Below are 20,180 nucleotides of genomic sequence, written 5' to 3'. Positions count from 1 at the left end.
GGGGGGGGGGGGGGGGGGGGGGGGGGGCGGGTTGTTAGACATGCCAGTCGGTTAGCGAGTAGACGACAGGGAAGACGAACAAAACTTGCAATTGAAGAGTGGTCACATGTTCCTGGGCTGGACATGTGTGATGCAGTGGGTGTAAAAAGGTGTTTGGGGCATCCCTGTCTCAAGATCGTGGACTGGACAGCTTCGCTTCTGGAAGCAGTATGAACAACCCTCTCGTGGCTTGAGTCGACAGCGACTGTTAATACCATTTCCATCCTATAGTCGAGAGCCCCAAACTCCGAGGTCAAGTTTGTGCGATGGCCGCGTCCAAGATGTGTGGGTATTGCTTAAGGCTACTCAGTCTTTTATCATGTCTGTCGTGTGATATGTCATGAAGACAGACGAGTAACGAGAAAAAAAGAATATGCGTTCCGTATCATGTGCAGTCAAAAAAGTAAATAGCGAGCGTCAGCCCATCGTCGTAGGGGTATATCTTTTATGTACACAGACATGTATATCATCCACATTTCCCGGCATCCCAATACAAAATAATTTCCTCTTGCTTCCCATTTTTTCTCCTAGCTTCGCGACGAAAGCATCGGATTGAAAAAAAATAAAACGAAATGAAAACAAGATAAAACAAAATAAATAATAAAAAGACAATAAGACGAGGAACAAAACAAATTGCCCTCTACTAGCGCACCAGATTATGAATTGATGATGGACCGTGGCCTTGATGAGGGAGCATGAAGCCCCCTAGAAAGACATCCATAGAAAGACAGCTTTTGATTTGGTGATTCTTGTGGTAGGAGTGATGCTTCGCTTGGATGGTATGTGCTAGCCGTGGAATATATGCGACTGTTTGGTATGAAAAAATGATGGATGTATCCGCTACCGTAATATGCTGTAAACTGAGTTGATGGGAACTATGTGGCCGGGGCTGTGGCGTGTTGAATTGGGCAAGATTGGTAGGCAGAAGTGATAAAGAGTGACTTTAACAATTTTACAAGAAGAAAATGAGATGGGGGTTACAAGTAATAACCTCCCATACCAAGTTCTAAAGTGGCTGAAATGGAGCCGGAAAAAAAAAAGACATTCAACAAGAAACTAATCCCGTATCTCCGAACCTCGTACATTGGGTGATGCAAAGGTGACCTTCACCGTCCAAGCATGGAAGGATGCTCAGAGTCGGCCAACTCACATCGCCTTTCCAACGCCAGTGCTGGCATTGCTGGGAGATCGCCTTGAGTTGATTCCCTGTGTAGGCGATTCTTCCCTAAGCATTTCGGGCAGGTCCTGACGACTGCTGCCCGGCCCAATATCGGGACCCGGGTCGCTCCAGTCACCCAAGCTCACGCCGCTCGAGTACTTGGACGTGAAGCTCTCGGATCTCTGGTGAACTGACCGGGGCGGCTTGATGGCGATTCCTGGTATGGCGCTGCTGAGCCGTGGGACGTCGCCGCCTAGCATACCGAAATTGTTGCTGCCTTGGCTGCGACCTAGGAGCTCTGGCCGTTCGAGGTCGAATGGGTCGGATCGGAACTTATTACGTCTCGTCTCGAAGCTCTCTACACTGTTCACAGACTCGCGCTGATAGAAGCTGTCTAGCCTTCCGATGGACGAGCCACGAGAACTACGGACGTTCTCAACATAGGTAGATGGCTTGGTGGCGGCTGCTGCGGGTATCTGGTTGGCGTCGGAGAAAGGATCACTGTTGCCGCTGCTACCGCCTGGTTTTAGTGGCGCTGGCTTTGCACTCTGATGTGGTAGAGAATTCGAGTCGGCGAAGGGGTCATCACCGCCACCGTTGCTATTGTTAAAGCTTAGGCCCAGATTACCAAGGAAGTGATCGGTGGAAGAGGCGCTGCCGTTTCGGCTGGCCCTCTTCCTCTGCGCCTCACGCTGAAGCTCCCGATCATCCATACCCAGGAGAGTGAGGAAGTCTGGCTGCGCAGTTACGTTGCCGGCAGTCATTGGAGCCTTCTTTTCCTGCACGCTTCCGAACGGATCCCCAGTATCCTCCTTCTTGTTCCGCTTGAACATGCCTGCCGCAGCCACTCCTCCCCACCATCCCTTGACGCCTCCATCTGCATGTCGTGAGGCGATGCTGTTCGATCTTGACAGGGTCGGGCTGGTGTTCTCCATAAACTGCGAGTTTCCGCGATTCATGTTGACGCCTCCACTCGAGCCGTTCCCGCGGGAGACGAAAGAGTTGACGCGCTCCTTGACCTTGCCAATGCCATATGCAACAGATGCCTTGAGTTTCTCGGTTCGAGCCGTCGGACCAATACTGCCGCGGTTGATAACGTAAGATTTATCGGCAGGGAAGCCCGGACCTGTACCGGTCGACAATGGTGTCAAAAGCGTGCTCCTCCTCTTCTTGAGCTGCCTCTTCCTGAGGAACCATATCAAGAAGGCGATCAGGCTGATCAGGATCACGCCGCCGACCACGCCTCCGGCAACTGCCACGGTCATCTTGTTACCGTCCCCATCGTTGCCACTGGCTGGCACTGCGCTGACTGTCGGGTTGTTGTTATTGTTGATGCCGGCGCCGGCACCCGAACCAGTGCCGGTTCCGCTGCCAGAGTTAGTGGCACCGCTATCTGTCGGCTGAGCAGTGCCAATTGTAGTGATCGCCGGCGTCGCACCGGGGCTTGAGGAGGGTGTTGGTTCGGCAGCTATGGGCAGGGGAGAGGTTCCCGGGGCGGCTGGGGTGCTCGTTGCGTCTGCCGCAGGCGCAGATGTTGAGCTCGGCTGCAGTGATGCGGTGGTAGCTGCTGGGTCTTTAAGATCAGCTTCTGGGCTTGGGCTTTGTGCAGGCTGTGCTGGTGGCAATGCAGATGATACGGCTGAAGTGCCGACACCGTCCCCAATGACAGAGAAACTGGCTATTGGTGTGCTTTCAGACGACGCGGCCGGCGCTGCAGCCGGGGGAGTGCTCTGTGCGGCAGGCTGTGACGCAGCGGCCTCGCCCCCGGTCCCAGTCCCGGTGCCGGTCCCGTTTCCAGTCCCGGTGCCGGTCCCGTTTCCAGTTCCAGACCCAGACCCAGCCCCAGACCCAGCCCCACCATCAGTTGCTCCTTCTTGAGCAGGAGCGGGTTGTGAAGGAGTTGGTTGGGATTGGACGGGGGTTGGTTGGGTGGTAGAAGCAGCGGGGGTAGTGGTTACAGGCGCAACAGAGGACGAGTCAGAGGACGAGGCGGGAGCAGGGGCAGCGAGTGCGGGAGGGGGGACTTCCGACGCCGGTGTCGACCGTGCCGGCTCCGGCGTTGATGTAGACGGTGTCTCTGTAGGCGCTGGTGGAGGAGGCGGAGGTGTGGTGGTGGTGGTGCTGAGGGTTGTCTGAGCTGGGGGTAGTGACGATGGAGAGTGCGTCGTACTGATTGATGCTACACTCGTATTCCTAGCCCGCGTTCGCGACGGCGCAGCTGAAGTCCGACCCCCAGTGTTGCCCCCTCCCCGAGTTCCCCCACGAGTGTTGCCATTGTTGCCACCACTGTTCTTTGGAATCGCGGTACACCTCTTCCCGCCGATGTTGGTGAAGAAGGCACCCTGAGGCAAATTTGAGTTTGATGACATTGGGCCGTTTCAAGGCGACCGCTGGCCGACGGGCAACCAGCAGTCCGTCAGTGATGTTTCCCTATAATTCCTCCTGGTCCTTTTCCCCTTGCTTTAAATATCCTCCTAGTCGTATCGTCTTCCTCCACACCAGAAAAAAAAAAGTCGTCGAGCGTTCGAATGTGTGTCGATCGGTGAAATGTCGTCTTGTTGTCGGCGGGTAATAGGTGTGACGAAAAATAATTGTTGCTTCCAGGCGATTCCAGCCGCCGCACGAAACGAACCTGGCAGAAGGAAACGAAAATATACAAAGAAAAAAAAACTCGGTTTAAAAATGGTGAAGAGAGGAAAGAAAAGAAGGGGAAAGAGGCCTCACGGGCCACTAAGGTCATGGAGAGATCATGAAAGATGATCTGATCTGCGCACAATGACGGTGAAAGAGAAATTTCCGTCCGGCAGAGTGAGGAAAGAGACAATGATCCGAGCAACGGACCAGCGGCTAAAGGTTAGAGGAAAACAAAAATGAAAACAAGAAGCTTTTGATGCAGATGATATGAAGGGAAATCGTAAAAGGGTTCGGAAGACGAACGGAAGAAGGATGGAGGACGAAAAAGTGTATGAGAAGGGGAGACCAGGCCAGTCAGCCGTCGAGACAAAGACAGGGCCCAGAATGAAATGTGTGTGGGAACAAGAGACAGTGTGCGACTGGTCGGCCGGACTCCGGGAATGGATCCAAAAGAAGGAAACAACAGGCTAGCTGGATTAATGGATGGCGATGGCTTGTCCCCTGTCTTGGGGTTGTGCTGCCATGGTTGTGACAGATGGCTAGCTGGTTGTGACTGGCAGCAGTAACTGTGATGGAGTAGGGAAAGGGGAAGGCAATGCAAGGGGAGGGTATCCCCGCCTTCTCCTGGTCGAGGGCCCTTTTTTTAGGCTGTACCACGGTAATTCTCTTTTTTTTTTTTCTTTTTTTCTTCCTTAATATCTTTTATCCCTACCGGCTTTTCGCTTCCACATTGTGTGTGTGGCCTTCTCTCACATCTACCTCTTCAGTTCTTCGGTTCTTGACTCGATCCCAGCCGATAAACGTCAGGATGGATGTATGTTCTTGCCGTTCAAAATATTCACGCCAGGATACCAGTTGAACATATCTCCTCGCTCTCTCATCTTCTCCTGCTTGTGGTTAGTCCTTGAATCTGGGCGTATCGCAAACAATATTCTTTCCGATGACCCCCTCTTCCGCACGGACTTTTGGCGGAGTGCTGTCTGTAGCAGAAGAGTGGTGATCTTTTGTTTGATGGGAGCGACAAAATACTCATTGCAGGGATTTGGCGACGTCGTTTGTGGATGGGAGAGCCGCACGACGGCCCGCGCTTTTCCAAACTCGGGTATTCCGGGTTCCCATCTGCGTTGAACTGACTGCTGGTGTGGTAGCATTGGATGGAGATAGTGGGGGCATCCAAGCGGGAAAACCCCTGGTCTGCGACAAATCTGAAGCACCCCCAAGGGACCCCTGTGACGTGCTCTTCTTTGACTTGGTTGTGTATTTTGTAGCTGTGTGCGCAGTAATGTGAGATACTACAGAGAGGTATACGAAGTACAAAATACTGTAAAATGAACTGCAAATTGAGGCTAATATAAATGGATCCATGGGTTTCCTGGTCATCACCTGGGGTCGCTTTTAGCTAGCCTTGACCACAGGGGACTTGAGGGGGGCTGAAAAGAGGAGGGTGAGTGAAAGAAGGAAAAGAAAAAAAGAAAACGGTTTTTTTCACACTGCTCTAGCCCAGTTCAATTCTTACCTAGACTTTTCTGGTTTGCTTCTATTGATTTTCTTTTCCTTCTTCCACCATCCGATCCGGGGAAAAAAACACAAGTCGGGTTAAAACGACTACAAATCAATTCCTAACTAACTAGTGTCTCCATACCCACAATGTTTCTCACTTAGAGTCATGGTCGTGTACTGTATTGACCTATCGCGAATGTCAATCATGGACATCTCCTCTCATTCCAGTCTAGCCATTTAGCCTGAACCAAAACAACGGTTTTGTCCCTTCTTTTTCTTTATTAAACAGAAAGGAACCAAGAGAACAGATGACGGACCACTTCGCCCTGCCTATGATGCAAAAGAGAAGATGGAGGGGAATACTGCGTAAAGGGTCATCTCCACTGGGATTCCACTTACTACAATGCAATAGTAGTATACATCCAAGCACCCCGGTATCCATCTATCCATGCGGCCATGCCGTAGGTGGGCTACCAGACATGGACAGAGCCTGGAGACGAGGGATAATGCCAGACATCAAAACCAAAAAAGAAAAGTGGATAGGCGCAAAAGAACTTGTGTGCGCAGATGGTATCAATCTCCCGGCTGCCTGCATTCGTGAGGCACTTGATGGAACTGGCTTGCTCCTTGGCAACTAACCGTCGTTCCCGTCCCCTTTTGCATGCATTCTGCTCAGCCTGCTGCATAACAGGACACAATTAGAATGTTTAATGCAGCTGCCATCGAGATGCATAAACTTACCACCCAGCGTAATTGATGCTCATTGGCCCAGAGGAAACGCTGCTCGAACAGACAGGCATTTTGGATCTGTCTGTGCATGGTCAAACGGTTAGTGGTCCTCCACAGAAAAAAAAGAGAAAAAAAAACCAAGGCCTACAAATAGTACGAACCTGAACTAAATACCGGTATACTTTCGTTCAATAGATTAACATCCGCTGATCTAAACTATTTTACCAAACTAGACTATTTCTAGAATAGACCTATTCTCAAGCCATACCGACCTGCCGGGCCAGGCTACGGGTATTATTTTTATGTCACGAGTTCCCTATACACTTTCTTGTACGAAGTACCACGACAAGTAGGTATTCTGCAAGTTTTCGCACTGGTGTCACAACTTTGGACGACAAAATTCACAACATAAACGTCTATGCAGCAGCCTAAGCGAATTTGAAATTGAAGAGAGGTACAATCCCTAGCGCTCGTTCTCGTTGAATGTCACAGTCCACCGGGTCTCGTCTTAGGCACGTTTGGCCATACGTCGCCGGCTGGCTTGTTGGCAGTGTTGAGATGAAAATCTTTTTTAGTATTTAGGCCTTGCTCCGAGGACATCTACTACGATACATTCAAGTCCTTTTGCACGTCAAGACGACTCGGCCGCTCCGCTCGTCTTGACTCCCGACTCGAGTTGATGCAATCAATCGGATTTTCCTTGGCGGAGTCCGTTTAATTGTTCGCTGTGATTCCTTTCCCCCCTCATAACATTCGCATGATTGTTTTGGCAAGGTCTAGCTGCACTGCCTACCTCTGCTAGTCAGCCACAACCTACCTTGCAAGTATCGCTGGCCCTTGTCCTACACATGCATGGTAGCGCATGTCGTGTGTATCTATTTGTTGCAAAAGATGGGGACCCTAGACTTGGCGACCACGCACTTGTCTCGGCTCTCTATCTCCCTTTTGGTCTTGATCGTGACAGCTCGACGTCGTTGGGCAGAACTGTCGCTGTCTGCAGACCAAGCATCATCCAAGCTCATTTTGTCTGTAGTGTGTGTACAGATTTAAGTGGTATCCGACAAATGACTTTGTATTTTATACCCATATACTGCAATATTTACAATCTGATGTTTAGAAGACACAATGCCATAAGAACTGTATGTAGATCAAGAAACTGGCAGAACATGGTTATTTATTAAGAGATATTTTTATTTTATTTTCACAACTTTCTGTGCGGGTGCACAAGGTGAAAAGACAAGATACACAAGAAAATAAAATAAAAATAAAAATAAAAACAAGCTTGGCTTTTGTGGTTGGTTTAGCCCTAGATCTCTTTCAGACTCAATTAATTTAGGACCCCAATGTTTGGTGTTTCCTGCCAGCGAGCTAGAAGCCTTTGCGCCCAAGGTAGATCATCAAACGTGCTTGTTTTAGGTCAACCCACTCACAATGTCCTATCCTATCCAGTTTTTGTTTCGGAATCCACCGCACACGGGGGGAAAAAACGACGGAGAGGTGGCCACTATCTTCGGGTAGTTTTAACTCCCTACCTAGGCAGGTAACTAGGTAATATACTTACAGTATATTCTGTGCTAGGGTATCTATGCACAATAAGATATTGTTAATTCCTGGCTAGGTAGGTAATATTCGAGATAGCTTGCTCATGCTTTCCAACAAATACCTTACCCAGTCCGCGTCTCGGCCCCCTAGAGTTCTAGACTAGACTTAGTCGGCTTCGCAGCTTTTGCTCCGTCGGGTAACTTGGTTCGTTTTAACCTACCAAGCTGACAAGTCATTGGTTGCATTTCACGTGGCCTTGTCAAAATGGCACGGTGACCTGATTGATGGTTGACTGTTCTTTCAAAGAGTTGAATCGTGTACCGTACGTAGTAAGCAGTCGCCGCGTCGCACTTCATTAGATTGACGAACAGACCTCCGGAGGAAGGCTCCACTTCTCTCCACCAACCCCTCCCGGTCGGGACAGTGCCGTCTTGGGCGTACGGCAAGCAGGTGTAGCACTTGCCAGGTTTGGGGTCGCTGCCGAGCAAGGCGACACACGCTAAGGCCTCCATCCACCTCCACTCGATTTTAGGTCGCCGCCTAGACCTACCTGAGGTTGATTTGGTAGACGTCAACCCGCGACTCCAAGCACGACAGATCCAGTCCGACACAGATACGCAAGCGCAGAGCGGCGTCGTTGTCGTCTGTTCCAACCCCATTGTCGACAAACTTCCGACAGTTGAGGCCCTCCTGGAACGGATTCTTGGCCAGCCAAACCGCGAGTCTGGTTCGCATTCTCGAACGGGGAATCTTTTCTTCTTTTTTTTTTTTTTTTTTTTTTTTTTTTTTTTTGTTGGAATCGTCATCGAATTGGTTTTGACCTGAGCCCCAGGTTCCCGACAACGCCCATCCATCAGCCAGTATCGATGTCAGCTAGCCAAGGAGATAATTCACCAGCCAGTCCCTCTTTTTAGTTTCCATACCATGTTTGGAGGGTTGCACTTTGGTAAGTGAAGTGATATTGGACTACTATTGTCCGTCTCAACCATGTTTCTTGCTTGGTTCTAGCGAGCCAGATACTATCACTTCCATCCATCAGTGCCGCCTCCGTCTCAATCCAGGAATGAAGCCAGACAGTCAGTGACTGCTGATGTATATACGGCTTTTCTTCTTCCTTTTTTTTTCTGCTTCTTCTCGCCTATAACTTTCTTTCTTTCTTTCTTTTTTTTTTTTTTTTTTTTTTTTTTTTTTTTTTTTTTTTTTTTTTTTTTTTTTTTTTTTTTTTTTCTCCTTCTCGCTATCATGCCCCGGTAATTTCTTATTGTCACTATTAATGTTGCTCAAAATTGTTCTTTGAGAACACAACTTCATCATGTGCGTGCATGGATGGAGCATGCTATGCCTCAGTTGTATTTCCTCAGACAAAGGCAGACCATACTCTTTGATACACCCACTCCAAGGCCCTGCCCTGCCTCTGATCATGTTCGCTCGGCCCCTCTTTCACCATCATATCAATCGCCCCAGTTCCTCTAGCTCACCTTACGGAAGGTCCCCCATGTCTTGAATCGGCTTGCCGGGCCTTTTACCGTGCTGTTCATGTTTTCTGGTCTCCATTTCGTTCTTGCGCACGAAGTATCTAGTATTGAGCAGACGAGGCCAGACAGACCCAAGAGAAGAACAGAGAGATAAAATGCGCCAAGGTGTCTATTTGTTTCGGTTTCCATCCGGTCAATAATTCCTTTCGATAATGCGAGGCTCTGTCTGTCCCCGCCCTCGTCTTTTGCCACTATGCACTCTCTATTCGCGGACCACCCTTCTCCCGGTGTCCGTTCTTGTATGATCGACCGTAACCAGCGTTGATATTCGATGGTTGATGTTGCTCTCCACACCCAAGTACACACTATATTCTCAGTAAATTACATGACAAACAACAAGCCACACATCTACCACTTCATTTCCTCTAGTTTTTTTTCTTCTTTGGTTGCACCGCCCCACAACTACTGTGGAAAAAAAAAAAAGAAAAAAAAAACATATTGCTGACATCTACCATACACAGCGGCTGCCGCTCCGCAAAAGCCACCCAAAGATGTGCCCCCGCCAACCCCGGTCAACCTCCCGAGCTACCTACCGCGCTTTGCCGCTCACCAAGGTGGAGGTATAGATCAAGCTGATGATAATGAAGGTCACCTTGACTCACCCAAGGTTCCGCTTGTCAAGCTACTACGGACTATCATCAGGCCTGCGGATGTTTCCGAAAAGCATTTCGAGGCTCTCGGGGTCCACGTGGTGCCCAATGTTGCAATTCAAGAGCTGATCCCAGATCCTTCGGTGCTGCCAAATTTCGCCGACTGGGAAGCCATGGATCATGCTCGGGCCTGTGACATAAATCAGTCGACAAGAGTTCGCATATGCAACGGCAACATGTCTCCCGGTGTAGAGATCTACCAGGACCGCATGAGGGAGCTCTTAACCCCCAACGAGGCTGCTTATCGTTCCGTCCGTCGCATGAAGCCTGTTCCCGGACAAGTCCAGGCCCGATTGGGCAATTCGTATGAGTTCTTCCGCAACCTCGAAGTTGTCTCGACCTACTGGGACGATACCTCAGCTGTACTTGCCGGAAAGGTGGCGAATCCTACTTCCACCGCCACTGGCGAGGTTGCCGCTCAAGGCACTACCCAGGCCGAAGGCAATGTACAGGCAAAGGCTACGGAGGAAGTCATTTTCTACCGCACTGGTTCAGGAACTCAGATGCCTCCAGAGTATAGAATCAACGTGACGAATTCTTTTCTGAAGCTTGTGGCTTATGACTTTGGATGCAGCGTCACAGGGCCGCGGATTGAACCCAGACTATATCTCAATTCTCCATCTATCCTGGCTCCAACCCCGGACAATACCAGTGACCCAAAGTCAACAAGTGTGCAGGATGTTGCGGCTCTGTCGCAGTCAGTACCATCGCCAGGGCCCAGCAGTTACTTCTCTTCGGATTGCACTTTCATTTTCCGCACTCCTCGAACCCGAGAGGCGGCCCGTCAAGGCCTCTGCGAGGGTCCGGTAGCGGCCGTCTCGGCCCGCCATACTACGACATTCCCCCCTAGTGATCCAACCAATTCGACGCAGTCCACACACCCGGACTCGGTCGTCGACCTGGCTCGTGAGATTGTGGCTGCTCTAGTCACGGCACAACATCGAGCTCGTGAGGGCCACATTGAAAGACGTATTGGTAAGGATTCTTGGTGGGCGACGAAAAAGCGCTGGGGCGGCGGCACAGGTGGTCCCATCGGACGTGAGGTTGAGCTCAGTTCAGCAACGTCAACTAGCACGGGAACTACAGAGGGCGGCGACCGGAGAAGTAGTGGGGGCAACAAGGGGAGGTCAAGGCCTGCAGCATCGCTAGCTGAGCCAATCAAGTCATCACTCGCAGGAGAAGAGCCAGCTCGACCCGTCTCTGATCCCAACAGCGAAACTGGTCCGAACCGCAAAATTGGCGGACCGATCATTCACGCCGCCTCTCCATCATCTTCGCCCTCACCATCAGCAGGTGGTCGTAAAAGTATACAGCACCACCCCATGCCACACCTAGCGCCCCGGGTCCGCACAAAGAGTCGTCGGACAACACTGGCCATCTACGACAATTACCGTATGGTACGGCCACCCGCGGCGGCGTGGGATCCCAAGACCCGGTACAGCCCCATTGGTCGAATTCCTGGCGCCGACTTTGACGACATTTTTGTTGTCAGTGCACTGTTCCATCACATCTCCTTCCTGCGTGTGCGCGTGCCTACGCGGCTGCTTGAGGTGCTTGACGGGGCACCTGACAATATGAACAAAGGCTCTACCTGTGGAGACAAGGCCCGAAGCTGGGGCGGGCTGGATGTCTATCGGACGCAGTGGTACGACTTGTTTCTTGCCGAAGACCGAGTTGCTGCTATGAAGGTTGTATGGGCTATGATGGCGTATCTCATGCGTGCTACTGATGACGGCAATGGTGACGATGTCAAGATGACTGGCACGTAAACGAGTCAGGTTCAATGTTTCCTGGGGCTTTGTTGCCAAGGTCATCGTCTAGGAATTACATGGGTGCTTGGCTACCTAGGATATTCGAGTTCATACTGCTGTCTCGCATACATTTGCAGCGTAATGAATACATCTTTTTGTTTTGTGGAAGCCCGTGGTGTATGCTTTGGAGATGACAATAATTCAATACCTGCCAAGTTCTAGGTGAAAAATAATCGTCTTGCCATCTTATGGCATTACAAATGAAACAAATCCTGGGAACTGAAGTCGAAGTTTGATAGCCCTTTGGACGTTTGTGAGTGGTTTAGCAAATCTATATCTTTCCAACTATCCACAGTATTTCTTGTTGATTGGACGATATTAAATATTCAATGACATAATAGCGGAAATGGACAGTATCGACTTATTGAAGGGTTATCAGCAAAACATGGTACCGAAGGTAACCATTTTAGGTATGTACTCGCCCCCCGGAGGCAGGATAACAGAGACTCATGCCATTCAAAAATTGAAAGTATACTACTCTGTCTATACCTTCCAGCAACACCCTCGAAACACAACCAATCAAAACATCGGTCAGGAATCAGGGTAGCTGCAATAATCTCGCCGACTGGGCCATGTCCATAACCTTATAATGGGTAACACAACATATGAACCCATTACAGACGTTGAGATATAGTAGTATCACAACTATCCCCACAGACACACAGCCTCATTACCGGGCTACCGAACCCTGGCCATACCCATTCGCCGTACGGAGTATAGGTCCCCACCGGTCAAAGTTGCCCGGCCATGACCGGGCCCTTGTGGCTCCAAGGCACACCACCACACTTACCCGATAAAGCAAGGTAAAGTACTCAGACGTTGACATGTGTTCGGCTGCGGCTTTTTTTTTGGAGCCTCTCCCTAAGCTCCCCACACACACACACACACACACACACACCAATGCCTCTCACTTACAGCCCACCGCCGGGCATGACGATGGTGGAGAACGGCGAGCCGCCAAGTGATCGAGGTCGCCGACGTTCTGGGCTCTGCTGCAGGTTCCCGCTCCGGAGCTGCCAGAGGGTGGCAGGGCTGAGAAGAAGAGGTCAGGGGTGTGTGAATCTGGAGGGAGGGGGGTGTGAGTGGAGGTGTGGGGGGACATTGTGCGGTGAATAGGGTTCTTGGGCTGGGTGATATACTTTCGTAAGCTGCATATATCTTGCTAGATGACGCAGTGACTGGGGTTGTCTTTTTTCTACATACGAATTAAAAGTACCGGGGGGGAAGTTGGCAGAGAAGCTGAAGGATGAAAGAGACATAACTAGATAGTGATATGGTTTATATAAAGATTGTTAGTTAAATATACATATCAAGATAGCCTCAAGTTATCGTAACTTTTGCTTCTTCTCTCATGGGAATATAAAGTGAGGAGACTCTTGGGTTCTTTTGGTGCGTTCCACTTTAGCAGCGATTATAGCCAAGGGTCAAATGTAATACTTTAGTTTACATCTTTATGTTGATGCCCCGCCAATAGATATTAATTGTAGCCTGGAAGCCTTTATCTCCCACAGAAGACAGGGTCTTTCTGACCGCTTATACGAAGAAGCGGGAGTATGTTTTTGAACTGCATGCCGCTACGTTTCAAAGTGCTGACCACCCAACAGTAGGACACCTGATGATGACCCAGATAGGATACCGAGCTGAATGTCTAAGTAGAGTCTAAATCAAGTGGGAGGCTTCAAGATATCAAACTCGCTGGCTGCGAGGCCAAACAAGATTAGCTGTGGTAAGATTCACAGCTGGTAACACTGGAGAAAGACTGATAGTTATTGCAACATGCGACAAGGAATGGTACAAACCAGATAAAGGAGGCCAAGGTCAGATACTCAAGCGGAGTAGGAATAGTGCTGTCGAAGATATTGCAGAATCCAAATGTGCATGCTGGGAGAACTGAACAACAATGACAACAAACTCTTGCCGAGATCTTGGCCATGTTCTTAGTCAAGCCACTTCGAACTTGTACATGATGACGAGGGGAAGAGGCTGTGCTGATTTGCAACGCCTCTATTGGTCCATTAAACTTTCCATCCGGGGTGCAATAGAAGTATATTATATTCAAGATAAGTATGTGATCACCGACAGTGTTCCCCGGGTTTCTAGAACAGGAAGTTGTCTTTTTTTTTTTTCTTCTCTCCTCTACGGAGGTGTCCGAAGGTAGTAGATGCACCCGCATCCCCGCCATCTAGTTAAGCCAAGCCGGTTAACCGTTGAAATGATGACAGCTTCAAGGAAAGCCCTGGTCCGTGGAATGCAAACTGGAGCTTGGAGCTGAAGGTAGGTGACACTCGCTTCCAAAACACTTTGAGGCGGAGTGACCAAGTTCCAAAGATGCGGGACTGAGAATCTACGTGGTAGTGCCCCGCGAGCCTAGACCCGATGGAGGGATCCACTAAAAAAGGGCTTAATGTGTGAGGTTATTTTGAACAGGTATAAAACAGCCCTGGTCTGATTATACTCCATGCTCAGTAAATAACACATGCATGCGGGTGAGGCTTGGTTTGTACCACAGCGGGAGTTTAGCAATAAGAAGGATAGCTGCTTTAGTCTTTTTTTTCCCCTTTCATTTTCTTGGCTTTAAGAAAATAAACAAAAGTTCCATTGTAGCGGTGAAACTAGACCGCTTTAGAGATTACCTCGATGCAGGTAGCATCATGTCGCCGTTGCCATTGGTCAAGAACCCCGCGCTTTCAGCTTCGCGCACGCCGTGAAGCTAACCAACTTGGGAGTTCTTGCAGCATCGCATCCGCTCATCGTCTGGTACACACACAAAAAAGAAGAAGAAAAAAAAGAAAAAAAAAATACCGCCTTACCGACTGGATGGATGAAATGACGGACAGAAACTAAAGAAATAAATAAAAATTGAGAGGGGACAAATATTTGACCGGAGCATGGCCACCACCAACCCATTCTGCGCCCTGGGTTCGGATGAGACCCTGAGCTTAATCACGGACCCTTAAAGTACGGTACAGTCGGTCAAATCATCCGGCTTGAACCCCACACTGGTTCTACCATAGTAGATGGTTACTCCATGGGCGCAGCAACAAAGAAAAGAGAAGATTTTCATGTCAGTAACCGGATGGCACCTTGACTTGATTTGACGCATTATCCCGCGGTTTGGCTTCCGCTCCTGGCGACCGAGAGCAGAAGAACCGAATACGGACCAAAGTTTCAGCTATTCATAAGTTTTGCAACTTTACGGACATGGCCGACTGTTGTTGATGAAAAAGCCCTTGCCAGATAAACCCCACCAAGCCTCAAATTTCCCTACTATTGACTATACTAGAGAGATGCCCTAGATACACATGCATATAACCCAGGCAGTTGAAAAATGTCATATATATTATATTGAAGAATTATGAACACAATTGTTGGCATTTCTTGGCTTAGACGACGATTCCTCCAAGCATAGCCGCAGGCCCTTATGACGAGGTGGAAGAAAAAGATACCAAATTGAGTAATTATCTACCTGGAAAGAATAGGAAAAAAAAAAGAAACAAAAGGATATATGGGCAAAATGGGGGTTAGGAGGCTTTGTCAGTGTCAAAAATGGTTCCATCTCAACTGCAATCAGTCAGCCTGTATGCGATCAGACTGACCAATGTAGTTCGTGCATGCGCCAAGCGCTTGCAGTCAGCCCTGTTGGACGGAGAAAAGCAAACTGTCTGCACAAGTCGGGCATGTGAAAGATATTGCGAGCGTGACATCAGGTGTGAATACAAACATGTACATGTCCAACCAAGCAAAAGTGAGTAAGGAGAAATTGTATGGCCGACGAGTCGAATAGTTTCAGACGTGACCCAGCCCCGAGCCTTTCACGAGCGCATACAACCAGTCCAATTGAGACTGTGCAGTTCGGAGTTTAATATTTATTACCTAAGACCTAAGGTACCTAAGGTACCTTGTATTTTGCTTGCGAAGCAGGTCGTTAATTTGCTATCAATAATCAAAGCAAAGTATTCACTGTATCGAATCGGCAAGTGGTACCTTAGGTAAGGACACCGAAAGCAAGAAAAGTTTGACCGCCTTCGTTCGGAATAACATAGGTAGGTGGATTCCCTGCTGGCTGTAACGTGGTAACAGGCCGACTTAGGATGAGGCACCCACCTAATACCACTTTAAAAGGTTAATGTAAGATACCTACCTAATTAATGTAAGTTAAACTGTACATCGTAAGGGCTTTCGTGGTACCGATCTTTACCTGGTACTGGTACCTGCGCTGTAGCACTGGAAACTGGGATGAAATAGTCCCCACCCCTTAAGTAGCTTGGCGTAGGTAAGTGACAGCACGTTGACGCGATTACGGATACTACACTACTACTACTTTGCACCGCACCTGCCAACTTTTTGGCGCTAAGACACTCGACCAAAGTGCGACCCATGCGACGCCACGCCGTTTTTCAAGGGCGAGTCAGGACTAGCGGTGCCGTTTATCCAGGGCCGGGCTCTGGCCCTGCAAATGTTTGCCGAGCAGTGCAGCCAAAGCAATCTGAATACAACATCAGCTCTCAGTAGCAGCCACAAACTATATGGGTATATATCTAAATAGATAAGTTTAACTTTCAGTTTCAGGCCTCTAACCAGCGGCGACATTTGAAATGATACAGAATGTGATCAGCAAAAGGTCTAAAACGTCTAACCTTGAATATACAAAAAAAAAAGAAAAGATTGATATAGTTTGTCCCTTCCCACATGCCCGTATATACTGCACCTTACCTGAACACCCCTCCTCCCCCCAAGCTCCACGAACAAGCACGTCTCGTGGGCGACCAAGGTACCTCGCTAGTAACCTTAGCTACCCGGCTGACTTACATGGAGAGATACATTGTTGCATTGCTTGCTTATGCCATCAAAAGGACCCGAAATCAAGCCATCGATCAACCCATCAATCATTGGTAGCATAGCTTCATCAGTTGGAACTGGATGCATCATGTACGATAGCAACACCTACCTTTTTTACAACACAGCCTACCAGCCATCCGGTCCGGTCCTACCTTGGATCCAATATTTATTTTCTCCTTGTTGGAGCTGCGCCGACCCGCCGGGCTCCTTTTTATCTCTTGACGCTGCCGCCATTTATATTTGAGATTTCTCGTCCCTTTCTTTTCCAAAGCATATAAACCTCTAAAGGAACACAACTAGACCTAGTGCTGTTGATCCTTTTCCTGTTACATCTTCGTATTAAATTGTGTTGTTTATTTCTTTAAACCTTACCTTCCCACCTGACCTTACCATCTTACCTAGGTACACGTAGTAACCTACCTACGTACCCCACTTCCGCCTTACCCGCAACTCGGAGTGGCTACGACCTTGGCATTCGATAGAAAGCGCGCTCGGAACAGAAAAAAAAAAAAAAAATAGTACGAACGAAGGTCACAAAACAGCGTCTCTCTTATCTTCCCCCTTGAGACTTTATACCTGTACATTTCCATGTGCAATCGGCCGCGCCTACTTCAATAAAACTTATAACGCGACATTTTCAACTTGGACAAACATGTCTGGATACCCGGGTCAGGGCTACCACGGGGCATATTCAGGCCCACCCCCAGGCCAATATCCTCAGCATTATGGCTAGTATGTCTGTCCAGTCGGTCGGTCGAATCAATTTGTTCAATTGGCATTTTGACGATTGAGAGGAAGTCCCTCTCGCCGTTGTCGCCGTTGTCGCCCGCACCTTTTTTTTACTCTCCACACATTATCATTTTTTATGCACACTTTGATCTTGCACAGGTACTGACTTGCTTTTAAATTCCAAGTGCTGCCCCCAATGGTTATGGCCACCCATCTCCCAGCCCCGGTTACGGATATCATCATCCACCGCCACCACTACCACCGCAGAATTATGGCGGCTATCACCAGGTGCGTGACAGAAAATCAGGGGAAAAGAAGCAGCAGGAGCACATGGCAAGACGGGGGCTGGTTGCATGATTGATTGAGCAAGGGTTGCTTGTCAATCCCGTGTATACCTTCCCGTCGGCTGCTTCTAAACATCAACAAATAGGAGGATGTCCGACAATCTTGCATGGGCTGGCGCTAGGGGCTAACTTTCAATGACTTGTGTCCGTCTTCCGCACAGCCACCACCCCAACAGTATGGCTACAACCAGCAGTCGCACTATGGTCGTCAATGTAAGTTTACGTCCCCTCATTCCTCAGCCTATCGCGCTTGGGGTCTATAGTACCAGATTGCTATGCCCGTGCCCGCAGCGCGCGCTCGCCCCTGGAGTTTGACCGCATTGCACGACAATATATGAAGAAGAAAGAAAGAAAGAAAGAAAGAAAGACCAAACCGGCCTACTGCACCACCAAACACGATGCCGTGCTTTTGTCGGCGGACTGCTGACAAGCCATTGGAACGCTCGACAACAGTCCCTCCCTCCGGCCCGCCCTCGTACGGAAACGCGCCTCCACCGCCATCGACTCCCCAAACCTTCGGCCACGGCGCCCCGCAGAACTACCACTATCAGTATTCGCAATGCACCGGAAAGAGGAAAGCCTTGATGATTGGCATCAACTACTTTGGCCAGCGAGGCCAGCTCCGAGGCTGCATCAACGATGTCCGGAACATGTCCAACTACCTGATCGAAAACTACGGCTACAAGCGCGAGGACATGGTGCTCCTTACCGATGACCAGCAGAACCCCATGAGCCAGCCGACCAAGCAAAACCTCCTGCGCGCAATGCACTGGCTAGTAAAGGATGCAAGACCAAACGACTCTCTCTTCTTTCACTACTCCGGTAAGTCGGCCTCGCCCCACCATACTTTACCGCCTCGCGTCTTGAACCGCATAGAAACACCCGGCGGCGAGCACATGTGCTGATTCGCAACCTTGGGGGCTTCTTACACAGGCCACGGTGGACAAACAAAAGACCTCGACGGTGACGAAGAGGACGGCTACGACGAAGTCATTTACCCGGTCGATTTCCGACAAACGGGCCACATCACGGACGACGAAATGCATCGAATCATGGTGATGCCCCTGCAGCCGGGAGTGCGCCTCACGGCCATCTTCGATTCGTGCCATTCGGGCACCGCCCTAGATTTGCCGTACATATACTCGACCCAGGGTGTCCTAAAGGAGCCCAACTTGGCAAAGGAGGCCGGCATGGGCCTCCTGGACGCCATGCAAGCCTACAGCCGGGGCGATATGGGCGGTGTTGCCAGCAACATTATTGGATTTTTCAAAAAGGCCACGAATGGCGAGGAGGCCCGCAACATCACATTGGCGACCAAGACGTCGCCTGCCGACGTGATCATGTTTTCGGGAAGCAAAGATGACCAAACATCGTGAGTACATGTGTACCCAGGATCCCATCTCCACTGTTGAAGGTTCACGGCTCGTGGGATCTAGCCAGGGAACAGCCAGCTGACAAAGAATCCTTTTGCTTGCAGTGCCGACGCGGCCATAGCATCACAGTACACGGGCGCCATGTCATGGGCTTTCATCACAGCATTAAAGAAGAATCCCCAACAAAGCTACGTCCAGCTGTTAAATAGCATCCGAGACGAGCTGGCGACTAAATACACGCAGAAGCCACAACTGTCGTGCAGCCATCCCCTGAGTAAGTAGCTAATCACCCACCAGCACAGATATACCGTTCTCATCTCCTATACAAGAGAAAGGAAAAGAAGAAGCTAACTTTAAACCTCTTAGACACAGATCTAAGGTTCATATTGTAACCATAGCGGAGACCTATATACTATCTTTTCCCTGTATCGACCCAACACAGCATGTCGAAAATACAGTTGTAATGATATTTCTTATTAAATTGGGAGGGACTCATCATGATTTTCTCTGCTTACACCTGTTTATACCCTCATGGGAGATCAATGACTTTTTACCAGCATTCTAAGAGGTAAAGAAAAGGGGGAAACTCCATTGGAACAGCGTCATTAGTATAGCGGCATTTTCATTTTCCTCCAAGCATTTTTTTTCTTTATCACGATTTATTGCCATTATGGGTTGATAGGCTTGTATCTCATCAGCGATTGGAATGGTACGAAGGGATGGTGGGAGTTTTTTTGTATATTGATTCTTGGCCGTCCGCTGGTCCGATGTTGGTCGGGTTATTTATTACCCTTCCCTAGAATAAAACAACGTTTTTTTTATGCTTATATGTGCGTCTGCGTCATGATTTGCTTCTGGCTCCTGAGGTATGTATATAAGTCTGCCGTCATCACTATCACACGAAGAAATCACGGCAAAATAAGACGAAAAAGCGAGATTAAAGCTTTGATTAAGTATTGAAGAAGAAAGCTTCAATGATAGAATGCTCTCTTAATGCTCTTTCAACGCCCGACGCCCAGCTGATGATGACGGCAATCTCGACAAACAATCAGACAAAAACTCCCATATAAAGTACCTCATACAGGGTATGTCCCTCGATCGCCTTCAAAGAAAGAAAAAAAAAAAAAAACTCCCAAATAAACCGGTATCATTTTGTTTGTCCAACTCCATCCCAAACCAAATAATCGTAAATAACGAACGTGGAGAAGGGGGTGAAAAGCTGTAGCGGAAAATAATAATAAGATAAAAACAAGAAACAAGGTATAATACTGTCCCCGCCAAGGTCTCCAAACTCCA

At 49.1% G+C, this 20,180-nt stretch overlaps 4 protein-coding genes across 4 annotated transcripts; 2 read left to right on the top strand and 2 right to left on the bottom strand.

Moving 5' to 3' along the window:
- Positions 1-1,185: 1,185 nt before the first annotated feature.
- PgNI_00477 (uncharacterized protein) lies at positions 1,186-3,567 on the bottom strand (the record flags this gene model as incomplete). Its single annotated transcript, XM_031120557.1, has 1 exon — positions 1,186-3,567. The coding sequence occupies one exon, from the start codon at positions 3,565-3,567 to the stop codon at positions 1,186-1,188; it is 2,382 nt and encodes a 793-aa protein (XP_030987978.1).
- Positions 3,568-8,424: 4,857 nt separating this feature from the next.
- PgNI_00476 (uncharacterized protein) lies at positions 8,425-11,557 on the top strand (the record flags this gene model as incomplete). Its single annotated transcript, XM_031120556.1, has 2 exons — positions 8,425-8,549; positions 9,600-11,557. Exons 1-2 carry the CDS (start codon positions 8,528-8,530, stop codon positions 11,555-11,557), a joined length of 1,980 nt encoding a protein of 659 aa, XP_030987977.1. The 5' UTR covers positions 8,425-8,527.
- Positions 11,558-16,013: 4,456 nt separating this feature from the next.
- PgNI_00475 (uncharacterized protein) lies at positions 16,014-16,525 on the bottom strand (the record flags this gene model as incomplete). Its single annotated transcript, XM_031120555.1, has 3 exons — positions 16,014-16,085; positions 16,313-16,378; positions 16,409-16,525. The coding sequence occupies 3 exons, from the start codon at positions 16,523-16,525 to the stop codon at positions 16,014-16,016; spliced, it is 255 nt and encodes an 84-aa protein (XP_030987980.1).
- Positions 16,526-16,662: 137 nt separating this feature from the next.
- Positions 16,663-19,713, top strand: PgNI_00474 (uncharacterized protein). Its single transcript, XM_031120554.1, has 7 exons — positions 16,663-17,170; positions 17,353-17,455; positions 17,673-17,724; positions 17,965-18,333; positions 18,445-18,883; positions 18,989-19,158; positions 19,251-19,713. The coding sequence occupies exons 1-7, from the start codon at positions 17,091-17,093 to the stop codon at positions 19,274-19,276; spliced, it is 1,239 nt and encodes a 412-aa protein (XP_030987979.1). The 5' UTR covers positions 16,663-17,090; the 3' UTR covers positions 19,277-19,713.
- Positions 19,714-20,180: the final 467 nt, after the last annotated feature.

This window comes from Pyricularia grisea, assembly GCF_004355905.1.
Source record: "Pyricularia grisea strain NI907 chromosome Unknown Pyricularia_grisea_NI907_Scaffold_1, whole genome shotgun sequence".
Taxonomy (NCBI): Eukaryota; Fungi; Ascomycota; class Sordariomycetes; order Magnaporthales; family Pyriculariaceae; genus Pyricularia; species Pyricularia grisea.
The sequence above is the reverse complement of the archived record's forward strand: the minus strand, read 5'-3'. Positions and strand labels throughout refer to the sequence as shown.